This window comes from Anomalospiza imberbis, chromosome 18 (genome assembly GCF_031753505.1).
Source record: "Anomalospiza imberbis isolate Cuckoo-Finch-1a 21T00152 chromosome 18, ASM3175350v1, whole genome shotgun sequence".
NCBI classification, from domain to species: domain Eukaryota; kingdom Metazoa; phylum Chordata; class Aves; order Passeriformes; family Viduidae; genus Anomalospiza; species Anomalospiza imberbis.
In genome coordinates, this window is record NC_089698.1 from 10,018,557 (window position 1) to 10,038,875 (window position 20,319).

Here is a 20,319-nt window from a genome sequence, read left to right on the forward strand (position 1 = left end):
TTAGGAAAAAAGGCTTCTGCACATTTGGTGGAAACCACTGCTGGCAGCAACTGGAGGTTGCATTTAATGGCTGGAGAGGAAGGAAGGAGTTAAACCATTAATGTGACATCTGCTGAACAGCTGATTTTCTCTCAATTGATCATTACTTCCAAGTCCTACAGCCCTCACACAGAACCACATCTTCAGAAAATGGACAACTTTGACTTCAAAAGTCTTCCACACACACAAAAAATGTCATTTGAATCCAGATTTTAGAAGAGCTACTGCTGGTTTCCCATTGTTTTGCCTGGAAATCTTGGCTGGCTGGCCTGCAATCTCCTGCCTGGTGCATAACACCTTCTGGGGCTGGAAGAAAGTCACTCTCACGGCAATGTACAGACTGGCTCAGCTGCAGCTTCAGAAAGCAAAAGTCATCTGCTGATTTTTAAATGCCAGCCTTTAGAATCAGCTGTTTAATCTCTATTCGCTGTGGGGATGGAAGAATAGGTCATGCAATGACTGTGTCATCTGGCTTTTCAGCAAATATAGAATATATTCAGTGTTTCTTGAGCTTCCCTGTAGCACAAGTGTTGGAGTGTTAAACCCTGAACTCCTGATAGGCTGGAATCATTTAATATTATTTTTTATTTCTCAAGTCCTTTAGAGCACCTTGAACTCTGCTGACCACATTTCTCTTCAGGATTTTCCTCCACTCTCAGGTGCTATTCCTTCATTTGACATATATTTATCTAAATATCTGTTTATCTTTTGTGTTTGCCAGCCCAGACATGTTGGTTCTGTGACTTTTTGCTGCTTCTCCAACAGCTTTAAAGCTTCCATGAACATTTCTGCTTTCGAGGCATTTGTGCTGCCTCCAAGTATAGAAAATTCAGATTGTCTAAATCTTCTCCTTTCAAACCACTAGAGACAAGGTCCTGCCACCAGCCTTGTATTTGAAAGGAAAGGGCTTTGACTTGGTCACTTCACTCCCCTGACCCAAATGTCAAAATTTTCCTCAGTGCTCCCACTTCCAGGATTGATCCCTTAGTCTTAATTCTACAGGCATTTCTTCATTTGGTTAATGAAGACCAGGAAGATATTTGTGCATTCCAGTGAAATCCACTTTGCTTTTGTGCTATAAACTTTCCCAGATCTGTGGGGGTAGTGAAAATGCTCTCTCTCTCTGATAACTGGAATAAAACAGGCATTCCAAAGTGGCAATCCAGAAACACACATATTAGGTGGGAAATACAAGTGCAGCTGAGATGTCCAGCCCCACAGAACCAGGGGGTTTAACACAGCTGTGCAGAGAGACACATCCTAAATTTTCTTCCCCCACACACAAGCAGGAGAAGAAAAGCCTTTTGTTCCAAACAGACACCACCAGATTGAGATTGAAAAAGCAGCACTGGATGCTCCAAATCCCCACAGTGCGATTTAAACCACAGCAGTGTCCTCTTGCCATGCCCAGGATCTGTCCCCAAGCCCACGGTGCTGCTGTGGACCAACACCAGCTCACCTCTGGTGCCTCCCTGTCCCCAGGTGAGGCACAGGTGCCCAAGTGTCCTGCAGAACCACTCACAGATGGCCCAAACACTAATGCTGCTCCTGCAGCTCCCAGAAAGCAAGCAGCCATGTGAAAACCAGCCTTCTTCTCCACATGCAAAAAGCAATTATGTTAAAGACACAGAGAGAGCCCTGCGAGGTCCAGATCAAAAGCCAGAGACACGGGAGGCAGCAGAAAAGCCCGATCAAATTCACCACACTCTCCCCAGCTCAAGGATCAGAAATGGAGTGTTCTGGCTCATAAATTCTACTTCCAGCAAATTCAAGCCTAAATCCCCTGAAGGCAATAAGGAAAAGGCAATCAACAACAACTCTAACCACTTCACAGATGCTCCTGTTTAGTTTATACAGCACTTCTTACAGCACTGAGATGGGTAAAATGGGATTTCAACGCAGGGGGGCTGACGGCAGCAGGCAGGATTCCTCAGTGAAGACACCAAGGGCAAAGGAAGTTCTGAGAAGCATCATATTGGTTATGATGAGTGAACTCAGCATGCTCAGCCTTTGCTCATTTTAATCTGCCAGTACGCAGGCTTGGCTAAACTGAACATCCTGCATCTACAGTGCCTTAAAAATCCACAGGAACCACAAAATGAGGGGGGAAGCGAACAAAGTGATGCGTTCCCTGGGAAGCCATGAAAAAACTAATCACTATTTGTTTCCAACTGTTGTTCCGCTTCCTGAGCCAAATGTTTCCAAGTCAGCTGTGGTGGCTGAGGAGTGACCGGTTCGAGCTGGAAAGTTGTCAGTTGAAAACTGCAGCTCAAACACTTTCCAACTCCTTAACATCTTTTATAATTCTAGGACCACCTGTTCAAAAAAGCAGAGCCCCCTGATGACACAACACATGCCTTTATCCCACATTTTCCAATGAAAGCAATCAGCTCAGGGAGGAAACACCCTGTTCTTCTGCTCTCAAACCCAAAAAGATGGGAGATGTGCTGGAGAAGAGACACACAAAGGACAGGGGCTCCCTCCCTCAAAGCATCAAGGTCATCACTCCCATCTTCAGGGAGTGTGGAGCTTCCAGACTCCTTGCCCCACTCTGCAGGATCCCCCCTGGATTTACAGTGTGAGATGATCTCCATCCCCAGTGCTCCAGGAGATGGCAAAGGAGAAAGAACCATTTGACTCCAGGATAATGGAACATTAACCCAAGGCTTCTCTACCTTGTAGATGCAGTTACCAGCTCAGATTTGAACAGCTTGAGGCATTCAAGTCAAAAAATCACTGGTTTTTTCTTCTTTTTTTTCTCTGCATGAAAGAGTCAACAGTGCAGAGATTCTGTTTGACAGAGCATCCCACTGTGAGACACACAACGTGTGCATTGTGCAAACCCCTCTCCTGCAGAGCTCAGAAAACAAGGAATGCTTGGAAAAAATACCCACAATGACTGCAGCCCTCGATAGCTCCTGGTGCTTTACTGTGCTTGGGGTTCTTCCTCTACAGGCACCACGTTCACAGAGCCATGGTGAGAATGTCTCCTCGCAAATGCTGGTGAGTTTTGGACAACACAGGGGTCTTTCTCATCAAAGAAAGACACCAGCTCTACTCAAGTATTTAAGCACAGCCCTGCCTTAAAACCTGAATTTTCAGGACAAATGAGATTCCAGAGGATGGTTCAGAGCAGAATCATACTTTTCACTATTACTAACATCATAGCAAAAGATCCCAAACATCTTCTAAAAAGCAGCATTTCCCTCCTTCCTCTGAGTTTACAGAGCTCATCACCCAGGGAAACGAATTGTACTGAAGGAGAAAACAATAATCTCCTTATGTTTTGGGTGTTCATTTCCCTTTCCAAGATTTTCACCCCTCACTCATCTCAGAAGCAGTTTTTGCTTCGCTTTGCTTGCTTAAAACATTCATTTTAAGTGATCTAGGCCAGGAAAGGATTAGAGGAGCCCTGGCAGAAGTTGCAGAATGCAGGGTTGTTAGGTCGGAGAAATGAGACTTTCAGAGGCATAACCCACAATCCACCACAAAACCACCACTCGTGCTTTGGAAAAATTCCTCTCTCTATAAATTTTAAGCAGGTGCATATTAAGAAAAATGAATCATGAACAGCAATGCAAAACAGCACCTCCTCATAACAAGGGAATGAAGCCTTCCTGTCCACTCCTGCTGATTAGCAGGTGTAATTAGCACCCTCCAGGTGAGATTGTGACCCACAGTGGCATTTCCTGACTTACCCTAGGTGCAAGGAGGAGCTGCTTCCCAAAATGAGACCCCAGTCCTGTGCTCTGGCCATGTTTCACCTCTAAAGGCAGCAGCAGCAGCGCTGCTGCTGGAACTAATGAAAGGCAAATTGGTAGAACTAGGGGCCATGACGTGAGGAAATATCCTGCACAGCATCCAAGAAAGGCACCAGACAATCCAAAAGGCAGTTTAAGAGCCTGGCTGTCAGAAATCTTGGAATCTGCCAGGTCCAAAGCAAACAGTTGCTTGTTCCCTCATCCCCTTCACCTTAATTAGCTACAGCATTTCATACCCAGTGCCTCAGCCCAAACAGCCACCTCTGAAACAACCCTTGCTTCCACACAAGGATCAAAACCTACAGATCCTGAAGGATTTACTAAATCTACCAGGTGGCTGACATTTGAAATGCCCCTTTTCCTCCAGAGGTAGCAAAGCCAGAATGCCTCCACAAGAAGCACAGGTCCCCAGTGTTTGTGTGGTTGCAGCATTTGCCCAAAAGTCAGGTGTTTATTCTCTGTTTCCTCAGCCCTTCCGAAACTGTTTTACACCTGGAAATCTCACCCGTGGCATGATGGTGGAACAGGATGAGTTCTGAGGCCCCTCCAACCCAAACCCTTCTGGATTGTCTGAGATGATTCCATGACCAGATGGGCTGAAGCTGTGGACCACATGGACAGGCTTAACTCTCTCACTGCCAATACAAACATGTTCTGGAGCCAGATCCAACACAGAACTGAGATTTCTGTCATTTCAGGTCGCATTGGCTACCAAACACACCAAAATCCAGGTAATTCACATGCCTCAAGAATAACATTAACTGCCCCAAATCTCAAGTGTCTAGCTGGAGCTTAGTAAAGGAGGTGGTTTTTTTAAAGACAGGTTGGTGTCTGCAACATCCCTTAATGCTGTAATTAGGCTCTGTGTTCAGAACCACTCCCCGAGTCTCCAGCAGCCAGTTACAAAAGGAACAGCTCTGTTGAAAGCTCTTTCCCACATTCCATCAGGGAACTGTCCTTCCAGCAGACCCCACACACTGTTCTACCAACAGGCCCTGGGCTTTGCTTACCCACATTCCTCACCCAGCACTCCTGGGGCAGCCCCTCCAACCTCACCAACAGAGAAATCTCATTTTCTTCACACACCTTGGGCCACCTGCTCGTCCCCAGCAGTGCCAAGCATATTCACCTTCCCAAATAATTCACCTTCCCAAAAGGCCAGGCTGGCTCTGGTTTTCCTGACATTTCACTTCTCAGGCAGCAGAAAGTGAGATTGCACCTCACTCAAAGTAGTTACAAGTTCCCATTTTCCAACAATCCTTCTAGAAAACATCACTCTTGGCTGCTGCAGTTGCTCCCCCACCTCCCTAATAATTAGTTTTTACCTCAATAGCAGATGCAGTTTGCTTTCTTGTAAAAACCCAGAGTTGAAAGATGACTTCTTTCCCCCTGCCATCACCCATTGTGTGGGAAAACAGACAATATCCCATTGTTCCATGTACAACACTCCGAGCTGTACTTTCTGCTCTGAACACACTGAAACTCTACTTGAGGCTACAGCAATTTCCATGCAGGAGGCAAAGGAGAATCTTGTATCTGATCTAATACAGGATAAATCAATGTGCACTCATTTATTGTTTATAGCTCCCATCAGCTCAAGGAGAGACACTGTCCTAGAGTTTCAAGGCTATCCACGCTGCCTTTGTAGATGGAAACAGACACTGCACTAAGGAGGTATTTTGAGAGCTCTGTTCAAACATTTCCCAGGAGTTCAGGAGGGATGGGAAATCACTAAACACTGGCAGGTTCTCATCACTCTCAGGACAGGATTTTGGGAAAGGCCACGCCAGGTTCACATCTCCCTTCTTGCCTTCTGTAGAAATTCAGTCTCCTGTTAGTCATTGCCCTCAGGCAGGGGCTGGGGAGCTTAACTGGAGTTTGTATGGAGATGCTCAGATAAGATGTGCTAGGGAAGGGCAGCTCACATCCACTGCTGTGCATCCAGGTGATGCAAGAGCTTCTCCCTGTCTCCTTCAGCTGCTGGAGCTGCAAAGAAAAATTACCCAGCCCCAACACAGCAGAGTCAGAAAACCATCAGCACCACAGGGAGCACGTTGCTCTGGATGTGGTCTGAACTCCTGTCAACTTTGGATTCTGACCCTTTGTGGGCTGCAGATGGGAGCTCCCTGGAAGCCCTGTATCCAGCACAAGCCAAGCAAGGCAGAGTTTAATATTCCTCCCCATGCAAGTATTTTCTCTCATTAAATGCTTAAGAGCTGGAGGATTTGGGAGATTAATTTTTGCAGCTGGACATTTTCTTTAAGAATGCAATTTTCCACACAATTTTCTCCTTTAGCTCTCTTTTATTCTAACCCCAAGACACCCTCTTACCCAGGAGAGCACTCTCCTACAAGGTTTGGAAAGGAATTCACTCCTGCACTTCAGTCCTTTCTTTTCACATCTGCTCCAGGCTTGCTTTCAGAAAACCCCGTTTCTACTTATTTCAACCCAGAGACTTGTCTCCACAACTACAAATTCATTTATCCAAAGATCTGACTGGAACAAAGCCAGATCATGGATAGTTTGTTTGTTTGTTTGTTTTAATTTAAAAGCACAACAAGTTCCTTAAAAACCATGAGAGCTGACAGACTGAACCCCACAGGTACAGAGCACTCAGCGACATGGTTGCGACAGGCTGGAGAATGGACTACAATTTAGAGGAGTTTGTGCACACAGGAACACAAAGCAAGAGTGAGATTTAATTATTAGCAGCCTCAAAGATGTGATTGAACAAGGGGCAGCTACAGCCACTTTGTCTTTCCCCAGGTGTCACCCAGAAGAGGATGGGGGGTCCTTCACTGCAAACAGCCCCAGCCTGTTCTGGGCACACAGCTCAGTGAAAGTTTTGGGTTTAACCTGCCGTTGAATCCCTTGGAGCTGATGATGGCCAGGCACAGTAATGAGGGAGCTGTTCCTCCAAATTCTGCCTGAATATTCAATTATGAGAGTTTAGGCAAAGGGAGGACAAAGCCAGAAGGAAAGAGCCTCCTGACCTTCCCTGTCCCCATGTCCTCACCTTCACCCTGGCAGGCTCTCTCTCCCCTGACAAGCACTTCTCACACTTTTTCCCTGGAAAAGAAAAGCTTCTGACTGAAAACATGACATCACACAGTTAATGCCATTTCAGTCCTCAGCAGCCAAGGGGAGGCAGAGCAGAGGGGACACATTTGATTCCTCACAGCCTCCACGAGACACAACTTTGCTGCATTTCACAGCAGATTTTCTGTGCAAGCAAAGAGCAAAAGCTGGACTACACATCCTGGTTTTTAAACAAGCTTACTTTTGCCAGTGCTAGTGTCAGTGCGCTCCCTCCCTGATTTAAGCTTCCCACTTCCCAGAGATAAAGGTGCCTTTCAAGTTGTTGATGCCAGCCTTCCCCTCCTAATCCTTCATCCCACCCTGACTTCAGAAGGCTCTGTATCGTTCCCTATTGCTTCCATAGCATCAGCTTTATATTTCTGCAGCAAATCCAAATTTAGAGTGACTAAAACATACAAATAAGAGACATTCCATTTGAAGGATGCCAGGAAATGAGTTCTCAAAAACCACACACAGCGATCCTGTAAGAAGCACAAAATTGGTCCCTAAAGAACTTCCCTGTATTTCAATGTGGAGAATTTTATTTATTAATAGATTCATTCTCATGCCTCTGCTTTAACACAGTCATGCTGGCTTCAAGCAATTGTTAAGCCTCACACAACTTCTTCTTTGAAGGGATGGGAGGAGGAGGAAAGAAAGAGGGAAGAGTGATTAAAATTAGTCACAAGGAATCCTATAAATACACCCGTGGATGGAGGAAGAAATCTCTCTTCTATTTAACTTAAAAATAGAGGGCTAAACTTTAAAAGACAAACAGATGGGATGAAGCAAGGATAAAACAGAGCTCAGAGAAAGTCAACTGGGCAGTTTAGTCAGGGATCTGTATTGTGGGGTGGCAGAGGAGGAGAAGGAGAGGGGAGGAAGAATCTTGATTATCCAAAATTAATTCCTGAGTTGGGAAACCATAAGGGAACTCATTGCAAGAGGAATCAAGTCTCAGAGGCAGTATGGCACAGAGGTATAATGTGGAAAAAAGGGATGCCTGGCCAGGAAATGATGCATTTGTTCCAAATGTTCAGCCTGTGGCAGCAAGGGCTGGAGCAGGATCACAGGACCTGTGTGTATGCACCTGCAACTGGAAGGCACGGGGATGTGCTGGACAGGACTGCACAGATACATCCATGAGGGGTAACACCAAGCAGAAACTCTCTGAATATGCTCAGACACATCTGCTGGTCACACCCAGCCTGCTGCAGGGTGAGGGCTTCAATGAAGACACACTGAGGAGAAAAGCAAAGCTTCTGAAGGATGACAGCCGCTGTTTTCCCCCTGCCAGTGCTCACAGGCTGGCTGTGCCCCACTGAACAGCATACACTGTCTAAAAGTACTCAAGGCTCTTTGGTAAGAACACAATAAAGATGTGGAAGGGATTTATCAACGCTTCCCTTCTTGGAAAGATCAGAATGTACACCAGAAACAGACAAAACGAGCCTCACAAAGTGCAGATGTTTATGGTGCTAGGAAAACATGAGATAACTGCAGTGGGACAGTGCCAAGGGAAGGAGACGCTCTGGGACAGCGTGCAAGAAAGGGCTTAAGGTCACAGGGGAAACCACAAAACTGTGTGTCAGAAACAGCCCAGCAAGGACCTGTCCGGTCCCCGCGGTGTCACACGGGGCTGTGAGCAACAAGCGGCGGCACAAGCGGCGGCTCCTGACCGGCTGCTACCGGGCAGCCCCCGGCCGCCGAGCCACAGCTCTGGGAGTCTCACCGGGACAAAGGGACCCACAGCGGGCAGGCAGTGACGAAGGGCTCTTACTTTCGTTAGGCAGCTCCTCCCGATCCAGCTCATCCAGAGGGGCTGAGGCGCTGCTGCCGCTGTCGTCCAGGGTGAGGATCAGCGGAACATCATCGTCCATGCTCACCGCCATGCCGTCCCTGCCGCGGCTCCTGCTCCCGGAGCGTTCAGCAGCGCGTCCGGCAGCTCCGCTGGGGCGGCGCGGGTGTCAGCAGCTCTGCCCGGGCAGCCCTCGCCCGGGGCTGTCTGCAGGGCACAGGGACACAGCGCTGCGCGCACCCATCTCGGACACCGCGGCCGAACAGCACCGCGCCGCTCCTCCCCAGGCGCGGCCCTCGAGGGACGCGTGCCGAGCTCAGCTCACGCGGCGGATCCCGGCCGGACAGCGGGCACGCAGCACGAAGCGATCCTCGGCCAGCCGCTGAGCCCGCGGCACCGGGAGCAGCATGGCGCTAGGGGTGCCGGGCACACGCGGCTCCGTCCGGGCCCGGGAGCGCCGGAGGCCGCCTGCAGTCCGCGCACATGAAGTTCCCGGAGGGCTTTTCTGAACTGCGCGATGCCACAAGGTCACGGATTTCTCTAAAAGGTGACGGAAAAGGAAAATGAAGCAGGCCCAGGACAGCGCCACGGGGACAATTCACAGCCGCTGTCCCGGTCCGGCGAGAGGGACACAGGCAGGGCGCTGCCACCGCGATGGGGAGGCCCGGCCCGGCGTCCTCCCCGCGGCCCCCTCCCAGCCCTGGGTGAACCTGCTCCTCACCAGCCCGCCGTGCCCGCGGCCCCGGGACTCCCCGGACCCTCCGAACCCCCCGGGACCGCCCGGCCCGGGACCCCCGCACCCCCCGGCCCGGCCCGGCCCGGCCCGGCCCCTCCGAACCGGCGCCCGCAGCGACGCGGCTCCTCCGCGCCCCGCCCCTCGCCTCCCATTGGCTGCTACAGCGCGAGTCCCGCCCAAAAAGGCGGGGCCTCCTCGCTCCCGCCAATCCGTGCGCCGAGCCTGCTCCCACCCCCTGCCAGGGGCTCCGCGTTAATCCCACCTTCCCTCCCCGCCTCACGCACTTCGCCTCGCCATTGGATAGAATCGCTGTCCCTCAAGGCAGATGGAGGTGCTGATTGGTCCCAGGTGGCGGGGGTGGGCTCTGCGGGAATGAAGCGCGGACTGCCATTGGCTGCGCCGAGGCCCTGCCCCAGGGTCAGGGAAGAGAGGAGCGGTCACCGGGCAACGGCGGCACGCGCGCGGGAGCGGCTCGGGGACCGAGGGGAGCAGGCCCGGGACAGCCGCGTGTGCCCGAAACGGACAGCCGCGTGTGCCCGGGCCGGACAGCCGCGTGTGCCCGGGTCAGGACAGCCGCGTGTGCCCGGGTCAGGACAGCCGCGTGTGCCCGGGCCGGGACAGCCGCGTGTGCCCGGGTCAGGACAGCCGCGTGTGCCCGAAACGGACAGCCGCGTGTGCCCGGGCCGGACAGCCGCGTGTGCCCGGGCCGGGACAGCCGCGTGTGCCCGAAACGGACAGCCGCGTGTGCCCGGGTCAGGACAGCCGCGTGTGCCCGGGCCGGGACAGCCGCGTGTGCCCGAAACGGACAGCCGCGTGTGCCCGGGTCAGGACAGCCGCGTGTGCCCGGGTCAGGACAGCCGCGTGTGCCCGAAACGGACAGCCGCGTGTGCCCGGGTCAGGACAGCCGCGTGTGCCCGGGCCGGGACAGCCGCGTGTGCCCGAAACGGACAGCCGCGTGTGCCCGGGCCGGACAGCCGCGTGTGCCCGGGTCAGGACAGCCGCGTGTGCCCGGGTCAGGACAGCCGCGTGTGCCCGAAACGGACAGCCGCGTGTGCCCGGACCGGACAGCCGCGTGTGCCCGGGTCAGGACAGCCGCTTGTGCCCGGGCCGGACAGCCGCGTGTGCCCGGGCCGGGACAGCCGCGTGTGCCCGGGCCGGGACAGCCGCGTGTGCCCGGGCCGGACAGCCGCGTGTGCCCGGGTCAGGACAGCCGCGTGTGCCCGGGCCGGGACAGCCGCGTGTGCCCGGGCCGGGACAGCCGCGTGTGCCCTGGCCGGACAGCCGCGTGTGCCCGGGTCAGGACAGCCGCTTGTGCCCGGGCCGGACAGCCGCTTGTGCCCGGGCCGCCCCCGGGCCGGACAGCCATTTGTGCCCGGGCCGGACAGCCGCGTGTGCCCAGGCCGGGACAGCCGCTTGTGCCCGCGACGCATGGAGACGGGGAAACGGAGACGGGGCCTCCCTGTCCACAGTCCCGCTGGCGGTAGGAATGGGCCGGGCCCAGCCGTGCCCTGGCGCAGCAGGTGCTGTGAGGGGTACCAGGAGCACTGGCTCTCAAAAGGCCCTGCAGGAGGTGAAGCCTGCTAAGGTCAGGCTGCCGCCTCCATCAAGTTATCACCTGGCTCCTGCCAGCTCTGCTGGTTTTTGGAGTGCTCTGCTGGCTTCAGTGGAAAGCAGCCCTGCAGCAACACAGCTTCAGGCCCCAAATAAGCAACAAGTCAAGCAGTCAGGGTGGAGTCAAAGGTGGACAGTGAGGTTTATGTCAGTGCTGAGCAGGCACAAGAATGAGGGCAGCAGCAGGGAGGATCCCCAGCTTGCTTCAGGCCTCTGTATCGACAGCTCTGGCCTGAGCTGAGCACCAGTGACACTGGACCGGCTGGACCTGGGGGGAGGAAACAACTGAACATTTCCCCCAGCTCATTTCATTCAGATTTAATGTGGGTTTTTTTCCACATGAGCACCAGCTCCAGCAGTAACAGAGCAGCTTTTGCTCTTGTGCTGGCTGCACAGCTCTGGCAGAACAAGAGGACAGGGCAACAGTAAAGCACCAATGTGAGTGAGAGTCATGGAACAAAATGCAAACAACCCATTTACACTTAACCAACATTGTCCTCATGTGTAAATAGCAAGGAAGTGCCAGTTCTGAGCTCCTGGAAGGCCCCGGTGACTACCTGGGCCAGTGTGGGATGGGAAAGTGTGGCTGATGAGATGGGCTCTAATTTCCCCCACTGATTCCTTGGACCCTGAACACAGCAGTGGGGGTAAAGTGGCCAATCCTGGCCACTGTTAACTTGAGTTTCAGATAAAATCTCTCCTTATTTTAAGAGGCTTCCTCTTTCAAGGACTCCAGCTCTCCAAGATCCCACTGGTTCAGTTCTCTGCTGCTCAGATTCCAGGGCAGTTCCCCCAGTTTGCTGACGGACTCGCCTCTCTGGATCTCCCACCAGCTGCTAGAACAGCATTCCTGCTCCCCTGTCAATCCTCAACCCTCTTGTCTCCATCTAGTGTCCAAATCACATCTGGACTCTCTCCCATCCCAGCGAGACCTGCAGCCTTCACAGCTGGCACGTCACTGTGCCCACAACGCAAACACAGCTTGGATTGACACCAGCACGCCCAGCCCCTCCTCTGAGAAGGCCGCAGTTGTTTCCTGTCCCTCCAATTTTACCCCAGGTGGAGAAGAGCTGCAGGATTGCCTCAGTGGGAAGCATAAGGGGAGATCCGAGAGCTCGGAGCGGGTCACAAGGATCCTCAGTCACCTTCTCAGGTTTTAATGTCAGGTTATTCTTTCTTCCTGTCAGGCCAAGAAATGAGCAGAAATTCCCCTCAGTGCAGGCTCCTGGCTGGCTCCAGCTCCACCTGCTGGAGTGGGTCAAGGGCCAATCCTGCTGCTGCTCAAGGTGCAATAAAATCATTTCTGGGGGCAGAATGATGCTGTTAACCTGGCTTGGTGTGTCCTTGGGTGAATTTGAGCGTTTCCCTCGGCTTAGGTGTTACCAAACTCGCAGTAACATCAGCAGCTCCTCACTGCAGCCTCCCTCCCCAGGGAGCAGTGACTGCAAACCCCACGTCACCCACCCCATGTCCTTTATCCACCTCCATACACACAGAGCTGCCCTTTCCCATCTCAGCAAAGGAAGTGGAGGAGCTTTGGAGGTGCCCAGATCACTCAGCAGCATCCCCCACATCCCAGATTTGTCTCAGAGCACTTATTTGGTGACACCGTAGCACTGCTGTGAGCACCTCACAACCCTCAGCCACACAATTATGGATTTACTCATCACCTCCTCATCACCACGAGCTGCCAAAATCCCTGTGCAGATCCTTCTCTGTCACAAACCCCATCCAGCCTGGGATCCTCCCACTGCCAGCAGGATGCAGGGTAATGCTTTCCTCACCTCAGTGCTCGTCCTCCCTTGTCCTGCTTTGTCAGAGGAGTCCGTAAGGTGTTGGTGGCACAAAGCAAGGACAGCAGGGAGACACCAAGGCACCTGCTGTGCATAGAGGCAGAGGGAATGGAGCTCATTTCCTGAAGAAGGGAACCTTTGGGAGAGCCTCCGAGCAGCCTCTCAATACCTGCAAAGAGGAGGAGGCCGTGAGGGTTGGGCCAAGGTTTGTGCTCGGGTGCAGAATGAGAGAACAGACACAAAATCAAACGAGAAAGGCTCTGACTGCATAAAGGGAGAACTTTCACCCTGAACACAGTGGAGCAGTGGGAAGGAGGCCAGAGAGGCTGTGCAGCCTCTATTCCTAGGGGTTTCTACCACCTTGGACTGCCTCGAGCAGGTCAGACTAGGGATGTCCTGCATTCCCGCAGGCACGAGCACAGGCGGGATGGAGCAGGATGCCTCTCACCACACGTGCTCAGCAAAGGTCCCTGTCAGGGCCCTCAGACTGCCCCAGCCAGACTCACCTGGGACCCCACCCCAGCAGCACCCCCTGTTCTGGGAGCTGCATGGTCCCCGCCTGTCCCCACGGAGCTGCGCTGTCCCTACAACGTCCATGTACCTGTGCCTGCACGGGCCCGGGACTGCACTGTGGGCACTCCTGTCTCCTGCTGCCCCCACCTCCCGGCTGGATTTCCCAGACAGCAGGAACCTCCTCTGACACCCCCTGGACAGCTCGGGAAACAGCTGCTCCCACCAAGGCTCTCCGGCTCTGGTGCTGTGGGGTGCCCTGAACCAGGAGGTCACAGCTCCCAGCACTGGGGTCACCTCTGGCTCCTGGCTTGTCCTCCAGCATGGAACAGCCCCATGCTTCGTTTCCAGCCATGGAAAGGCCCAGGGTCTTCGTGGGCTTGGTCACAGGGAGGCCTCAGGTAGACTAAGGCTGTATGTACATCCAGAGGAAGACTTGGCATCACTTCCAGGGGGGTCTGGCTGTGCAGCCACCTGCTGCCTTGGCATTCTTGGGCACAGGAGATCCAGACACACTGTTGGACCGACCCCTCACCAGAGGGCCCTGGGGGGTAGCAGGGGTTGTTGGAGTGCTCTGGTTCTTCCACCTTTCTGTGCCGAGGTTGGAAGAAAGGTGAATCCTGTCCGGGGGGGTGCTCAGCCGGCTGACAGACTGGGAACGTCCTCTGACAGGAGCACCCCAGCCTTCGGAGCAAGTCTCGCTCCTGGGATGCCTCCAGCCACACAACTTCTCCTTGTGGCCGGGCTCAGACGTGGCCGGAGGCGCGGAGGCCGGCGGGTGGACGGCTCGCAGGGGAGTCCCCCTGCAGTGCGGGGAAAGGCCAGGCTGGTTCTGGGGAGCAGGCGGGGGGCTCCAGAGCAGCGAATGGAGTTTGGCTACATCTTCCTTCCTCATCCGCGGAGCTGCCCAGGCAGGACCCTGCGGCTTGGCACCAAACAGGGACTCGTCACAGAAGGACGGAGCGTGGCTTCGGGACCTTGGAGGGCGACAAGCGGAGAAACACGGGTTGGCTACAGCGGAAAATGTCAGAGGGGGAGCGACCGAGAGCCGGCGGGGCGGCCGAGCCCGGGCCGAGGGAGTCGAGGGGCTCCGTAGGGCGGCCCGGGGACACGGGCGCGGAGCGAGCCCCGAAAGGCGGGGCAGCGGAGGGAGCGCCCCGAGGCACGGCTCACCTGCACTGGCTGCCGGGCCGGGAGCCGCCGGCTGAGGGAGCCGCCGGAGCCGCCCAGGGCGGCGGGAAGGCGGGCGGCGGCGGGCGGGCCCCCGCGGGCCGGCCGAACAGCGACTCGTCCACGAAGGACGGCCGCACCCGGCGGCGGCCCCGGGGGCCCCGCGGAGGGCGGGCGGCGGCGGGAGCCGAGCCCCCGGCCGGGGCCGGACCCGCCGCCCGCATGGCCGCGGCCCCGGGGCGGGCGCGGGCCGGGCCCGGCCCCTTCCGGCCCCGCCCCCGCCACGTGGTTCCGCCGCCGGTACCGACATGGCGCCGCGCGCCCGCCGCCAGCCCCGCGGAGCGCCGGTACGGGACGGGACGGCAAGGGACGGGACGGGACGGGACGGGAGCGGGGCGGGCCTGAGTGAGGCGTGTCCCTGCACCCCCGTGTCCCTGCAGCCCCGTGCCGCTGCGCCCGGTACTGGGGCCCCGGTCTCCATGTGCCGGTGTCCACAGTACCAGTGATCTTAGTGCCAATGTCCCCAGTGCCCGTGTTCCTGGTATGCGTGTCCCCAGTAGCCGTGTCCCAGTGCCAATGTCCCCAGTGCCCGTGTCCCCAGTAGCCGTGTCCCAGTGCCAATGTCCCCAGTGCCCGTGTCCCCAGTAGCCGTGTCCCAGTGCCAGTGTCCCCAGTGCCCACAGTCACCGGCACTGGTGCCCCTGCCTGCCATGCCAGCAGTGCAGAGCTGCAGTGACCCTGACCCATCACCGCAGCCGTGTCCCCCACTGTCCCCAGGTCCCTGAGACCCCACTGCCCGCCTTCCCTACCACCGCCGAGGAGGACGATGGCGCTGATGCTGAGCTGGACACTCAGGCCATGGTGCGGGCCCAGAATCAGAAGAAGAAGAAATCCGGGGGCTTCCAGTCCATGGGTACGTGCGAGGCAGGGGACAGCTGTCCCTGGGACAGGGACTGTCCCCTCCTGCCCATGCCCCATCACTTGTCCCTGTTCCCCTAGGCCTCAGCTACCCTGTCTTCAAGGGCATCATGAAGAAGGGCTACAAGGTGCCCACACCCATCCAGAGGAAGGTGAGCCTGGGGAGCGGTGGGTCCCCGTCCCAGGGGGTGGCAGTGGGACAGCGATAGTGACGGGGATGGTGGTGTCCCACAGACCATCCCCGCCATCCTGCGTGGCCGGGATGTGGTGGCGATGGCCCGGACGGGCAGCGGGAAGACGGCCTGTTTCCTCATCCCCATGTTCGAGCGGCTGAAGGCGCCCAGCCAGGCCGGGGCACGCGCCCTCATCCTCTCGCCCACCCGGGAGCTGGCCCTGCAGACCCTCAAGTTCACCAAGGAGGTACAGGGGCTTTGGGGGCGAGTGGGAACAACATGGGCAATGGGTTTGGTTCTGCATCCCACCAATATGTTTATTCCTCACCCTGCAGCTGGGCAAGTTCACTGGCTTGAAGACAGCCCTGATCCTGGGAGGAGACAAGTAAGCTGTCCCCATCTCCCCTCCAATCCCTGCTTCCCTGAGCTTCCCCAAAACCTGTTGAGGGGCTGAGCTGCCCGGTGCCACCCCAGCCTCTCCCCTCTCTCACAGGATGGAGGACCAGTTTGCTGCCCTGCATGAGAACCCTGACATGTGAGTGGGGCACAGGGAGGGGACCCAGTGGGGAAATGGCCACCAGCCATCCAGGGACATCACTGGTGTTTAGAGCTGGTGTGCCTGGTGGGCATTCCTGGTGTTCCCTTGGAGCAACTTCCTGTGGGACAAGAGGGTGTCTATTGTGTAATCTTTGGGTGGGATTTGGGACCTGTTCCCAGCATGGTGTGGGGACACTGCCTCCCCCTCGGCCTGGTCCTGTCACCACCTCTGTCCCCACAGAATCATAGCCACCCCTGGTCGCCTGGTGCACGTGGCAGTGGAGATGAAGCTGAAGCTGCACACCGTGGAGTACGTGGTGTTCGACGAGGCCGACAGGTCAGCAGGGCACAGGGGTGTCCCCAGGACTGGCAGTGTCCCCACACGGGTGAGAGGCCCAGGGAGTGGCAGGGAGGGACCTGCCATGTCCCATATCCCCTCCCCTGCAGGCTCTTTGAGATGGGCTTTGCTGAGCAGCTCCAGGAGATCATCGCCCGGCTCCCAGACTGCCACCAGACCGTGCTGTTCTCTGCCACGCTGCCCAAGCTGCTCGTCGAGTTTGCCCGGGCTGGTGAGGAGCTGGGGGCGGGTGGCACCGGGGACAGGGACACAGCACAGTCCTGCAGCCAGGCCAAGCCCAGCACTGGGAAAACCAAGCTGGATTAATGCTGTGCCAAGCGGGTGTCCCCAGCAGGACACCCCGTGAGTGACCCATGTCCCATGTGTCACCACAGGCCTCACTGAGCCAATGCTGATCCGCCTGGATGTGGAGTCCAAGCTGAGTGAGCAGCTCAAGGTGAGATGGGTGGGGGGAGTTCAAGATGGGCTTTGTGCCCCCTACCCCCTGCAAGCCACGTGGCCCTGAGGAGGGGACAAGGGCGGCAGTGGTGGCACAGGGCTGAGCGCTGCCCTCGTGCTGCAGCTGGTGTTCTTCCACGTGCGCGGGGACGACAAACCGGCCGTGCTGCTCCACCTGCTCCGCAGCGTGGTGAAGCCCCAGGACCAGACAGTTGTCTTCGTGGCCACCAAGCACCACACCGAGTATCTGAGGGAGGTACGTGCCATTTGGGGGTGCTCATGGGGGGTCTGCAGCTGTGGCAGGTCCCTGCTGGAATCTGTGTCCCTGGGTTGAAGGAGAAACCCCAGAATATGTGATCATGGAGGTGCTGCATCCATTCATCCCTCAGAGAGAGAAGGGAGCGCAGTGGGATTTGGAGGTCCAGGTGGCCACTCTGGAGTCTCTGGCCCTGTCTCTCTGCTGAGAGCACACCCATTCAATCTCTGTTCCCCCCTTCCCAGCTGCTGACGGCGCAGGGCATCCGCTGCACCCACATCTACAGCTCTCTGGACCAGACCGCCCGCAAGATCAACATTGCCAAGTTCTCCCAGGGCAAGTGCCCAGTGCTGCTGGTCACCGACGTGGCTGCCCGGGGGCTGGACATCCCCATGCTGGACAATGTCATCAACTTCAGCTTCCCTGCCAAGGGCAAGCTGTTCCTGCATCGTGTCGGTGGGTCACAGTGCCCAGCTGTGTTGAGATATTGAGGGACAGACTGGGGACAAGCAATGTCAGTGATGTCCCAAGCTGGACTGTAAGAGCTCTTGGGGGCAGGACTGGTACCTTCCCTGAAGAGTTTCCCCTTGCCCCTTCCCCAGCCACCCACAGCCCCTTGCCAGCCACGCCCCCCATGGTAAATATCATGTGTGTAGACTGCCAGGGACATCTGGGATCCCTTGCCTGGGTGGGGCCAGGCTGGGCTGGCTGGGTATGGTTTCCCATTCTCCTCTTGCCCGTGCCAGGTCGCGTGGCCCGAGCTGGCCGGAGTGGCACTGCCTACTCACTGGTGGCTCCTGACGAGATGCCCTACGTGTTCGACCTCCACCTCTTCCTGGGGCGCCCGCTCGTCCTCGCCGGAGCCCAGGAGATGCCTGCAGGTGAGGGGTGGTTGTGTGGCCACTGGGGTGTTATCCTTGGCCAGTGCTGGAGTTTGTGGTCTTCTGGTGGGCCCTCACACAGATGGGGAGAATGGGGTCTTGGGGCTGTGATGCACCCTGTGTGTGGGGAATGCTGATTGAACAGTGCCGAGCTCCCTGGAGCGGTCAGCTCTGCTCTGAGAAATCCAGGGTGGGTGCTGGGAGGTGAACACGGTGTGCCCTGGGCTGCAGATGCTGGCGGGGTCCTGGGCCGTGTCCCGCAGAGCCTGGTGGACGACGAGGAATGCCTGCTGCTGACGGACCACGAGGGCTCTCTGGAGCTGCGCAGCCTCCGCCGCGTCGCGGACAACGCCCACAAGCAGTACCTGCGCTCCCGGCCCGGCCCCTCGCCAGAGTCCATCAAGAGGGCTAAGGACCTGGATGTGTCCCAGCTGGGCATGCACCCCCTCTTCAGTGAGTGCTGAGGGGATGCCGAGGGAGGAGACCCCGTTGCCCTCCCCAGGAAACTGATCGGTGCCCCTCTCCTGCCTGCCTTCCCAGGAGCTCGCTTCGAAGACACCGAGCTGCAGAGGCTGAAGTTGGTGGACAGCATTAAAACCTACAAGTCCAAGGCGGTGAGTTGAGACAGATGGGAGGGGAGGAGAGGGGAGACCCATGTGGCTCACTGGGAATCATGCTCCTGCCCTGGGGGCAGACCATCTTTGAGATCAACGCCACATCCCGGACACCGGCCAGCACCGTGATGCGATCGAAGCGGCGCCACGACCGTGCCCTGATCGAGAAGTTCCAGCGTGGGCAGCAGGAAAAGCGAGCAGCAGCACTTAAAGGGCAGGGGCTGTGCCCAGCCACTCCCAAGCCCCAGGATGGGGAAGGAGAGCAGGAAGACCTCCAGGTAATTGGGTCATGGATGCGGGAACTGCTGCAGAGCTGCCTTGACCCAGTGCTGGCAGCACCAGGACCCCCAGATTGTGCTGGCGCTTGGGGGTTGGTGCAGAGACTTGCAGTGATGTTGGGGGGACGTGGCTCCCAAACCCCTCCACTGTCCCCATCCAGGACGTGTTCTCCAATGTGGGGGGCCAGAAGCGAAAACGGGGCCGAGGAGGGGAAGATGGTCCCAGGAAAAAGCCGCAGCAGCCGGCAGCACAGCAGGCTGAGGAGTTCTACATCCCATACCGGCCCAAGGACTTTGAGAGTGAGCGGGGGTAAGTCTGGGGGGCTCCTGCTGCTGTCCCCTCCCAGCCAGTGTGGGGGCTGCTCTCATCACCCCCCTTTGCAGGCTGAGCGTGGGTGGCGAGGGCAGCGCCTTCGAGCAGCAGGCGGCCGGGGCCGTGCTGGATCTCATGGGCGACGAGAACCACAACCTCAACAAGAGCAAGCAGCTGCTCAAGTGGTGAGTGGGTTTTTTTGCCCATGGGCTGGAGGGAGACTCGGGGCTGGGGGTGGCACTGCTCAGTCCCACCACCCTTCTGTCTCTCGCAGGGACCGCAAGAAGAAGCGGTTTGTGGGGCAGACGGGCCAGGAGGACAAGAAGAAGGTGCGGACAGAGAGCGGGCGCTACATCAGCAGCTCCTACAAGAACAACCTGTATCCTGCCGTGGGCACTGCTGCCTGCCTGGGCTGGGCGCTGCGGGAGCAGGGCTGGACCCACGTGTCAGGGCTCCATCCCCTGCCAGGGTAACAGCCAGGGGAGGGAGCACAGTCCGACAACCACAGCACAGGGTCAAGGGAAGAGTCACCACGTGTTCCCTTAACGTGCCCGTCCCAGCTATGAGAAGTGGAAGCAGAAGTACAAGGTTGATGAGCGGGATGAGGATGAGGAAGGGCCACGCAGCAGAGAGCAGTTCAGAGGGAAGCACAGGCGTGGGCACGGTGAGTACCTGAAGCAAGCAACAGAGCCCTGCATTGTTCCCCTCAGCCCGGCTCTGAGCACAGCCATGTCCCCGCAGGCCCCGCGCAGCCCCCGGCGCAGGGCAGGGTGCGCTCGGAGCTGAAGAACAAGCAGCAGATCCTGAAGCAGCGCAAGAAGGCGGCCAAGCAGCGCTTCCTGCAGAGCGGGGGCCTGAAGCGCCTCAAGGCCCGCAACCGGCAGCGCGTGCAGGAGCTGCGGCAAATGGCCTTCGGGCGCCGGGCAGGCGCTGCCAGGAAGGGCAAGCTGAGGAAGAGGATGTAGTGGACACGCCTGGGCTGGGAGCTGGGGAAGGGGACAGTAAATATTGGTTGGTTTTGCATCCCAGCTTCTCTCTCTCTTTGCTCCAAGCATCG

General features: G+C 56.9%; 3 protein-coding genes across 3 annotated transcripts in view; 1 reads left to right on the plus strand and 2 right to left on the minus strand.

The window, feature by feature from the left end:
- The window catches only part of TPCN1 (two pore segment channel 1), a 40,295-nt gene extending 31,489 nt beyond the window's left edge, over positions 1-8,806 (minus strand). Inside the window, exon 1 of the mRNA XM_068208918.1 lies at positions 8,659-8,806. Coding sequence (XP_068065019.1) covers positions 8,659-8,770 — 112 coding nt within the window. The 5' untranslated portion in view covers positions 8,771-8,806. The remainder of the gene's footprint in view (positions 1-8,658) is intronic.
- Positions 8,807-11,326: 2,520 nt separating this feature from the next.
- On the minus strand, positions 11,327-14,806 carry RITA1 (RBPJ interacting and tubulin associated 1). Its single transcript, XM_068208937.1, is given in 3 exon segments — positions 11,327-14,303; positions 14,500-14,729; positions 14,732-14,806. Coding segments are annotated over 3 exon segments (840 nt in total). The 3' UTR covers positions 11,327-13,768.
- On the plus strand, positions 14,763-20,285 carry DDX54 (DEAD-box helicase 54). Its single transcript, XM_068208921.1, has 20 exons — positions 14,763-14,843; positions 15,274-15,409; positions 15,496-15,566; positions 15,649-15,834; positions 15,923-15,972; positions 16,081-16,122; positions 16,366-16,461; positions 16,572-16,693; positions 16,857-16,918; positions 17,045-17,176; positions 17,422-17,632; positions 17,923-18,057; positions 18,289-18,510; positions 18,598-18,671; positions 18,752-18,949; positions 19,111-19,259; positions 19,334-19,447; positions 19,537-19,641; positions 19,823-19,927; positions 19,999-20,285. The coding sequence occupies exons 1-20, from the start codon at positions 14,805-14,807 to the stop codon at positions 20,225-20,227; spliced, it is 2,478 nt and encodes an 825-aa protein (XP_068065022.1). The 5' UTR covers positions 14,763-14,804; the 3' UTR covers positions 20,228-20,285.
- The last annotated feature ends 34 nt before the right edge of the window (positions 20,286-20,319 follow it).

Coding starts and splice junctions, on each gene's coding strand:
- DDX54 (XM_068208921.1), top strand. CDS start 14,805: ATGGCGCCGCGCGCCCGCCGCCAGCCCCGCGGAGCGCCG. Junction 17,633..17,922: donor GCTGTTCCTGCATCGTGTCG/GTGGGTCACAGT, acceptor TGCCCGTGCCAG/GTCGCGTGGCCCGAGCTGGC. Junction 18,950..19,110: donor GAGAGCAGGAAGACCTCCAG/GTAATTGGGTCA, acceptor GTCCCCATCCAG/GACGTGTTCTCCAATGTGGG.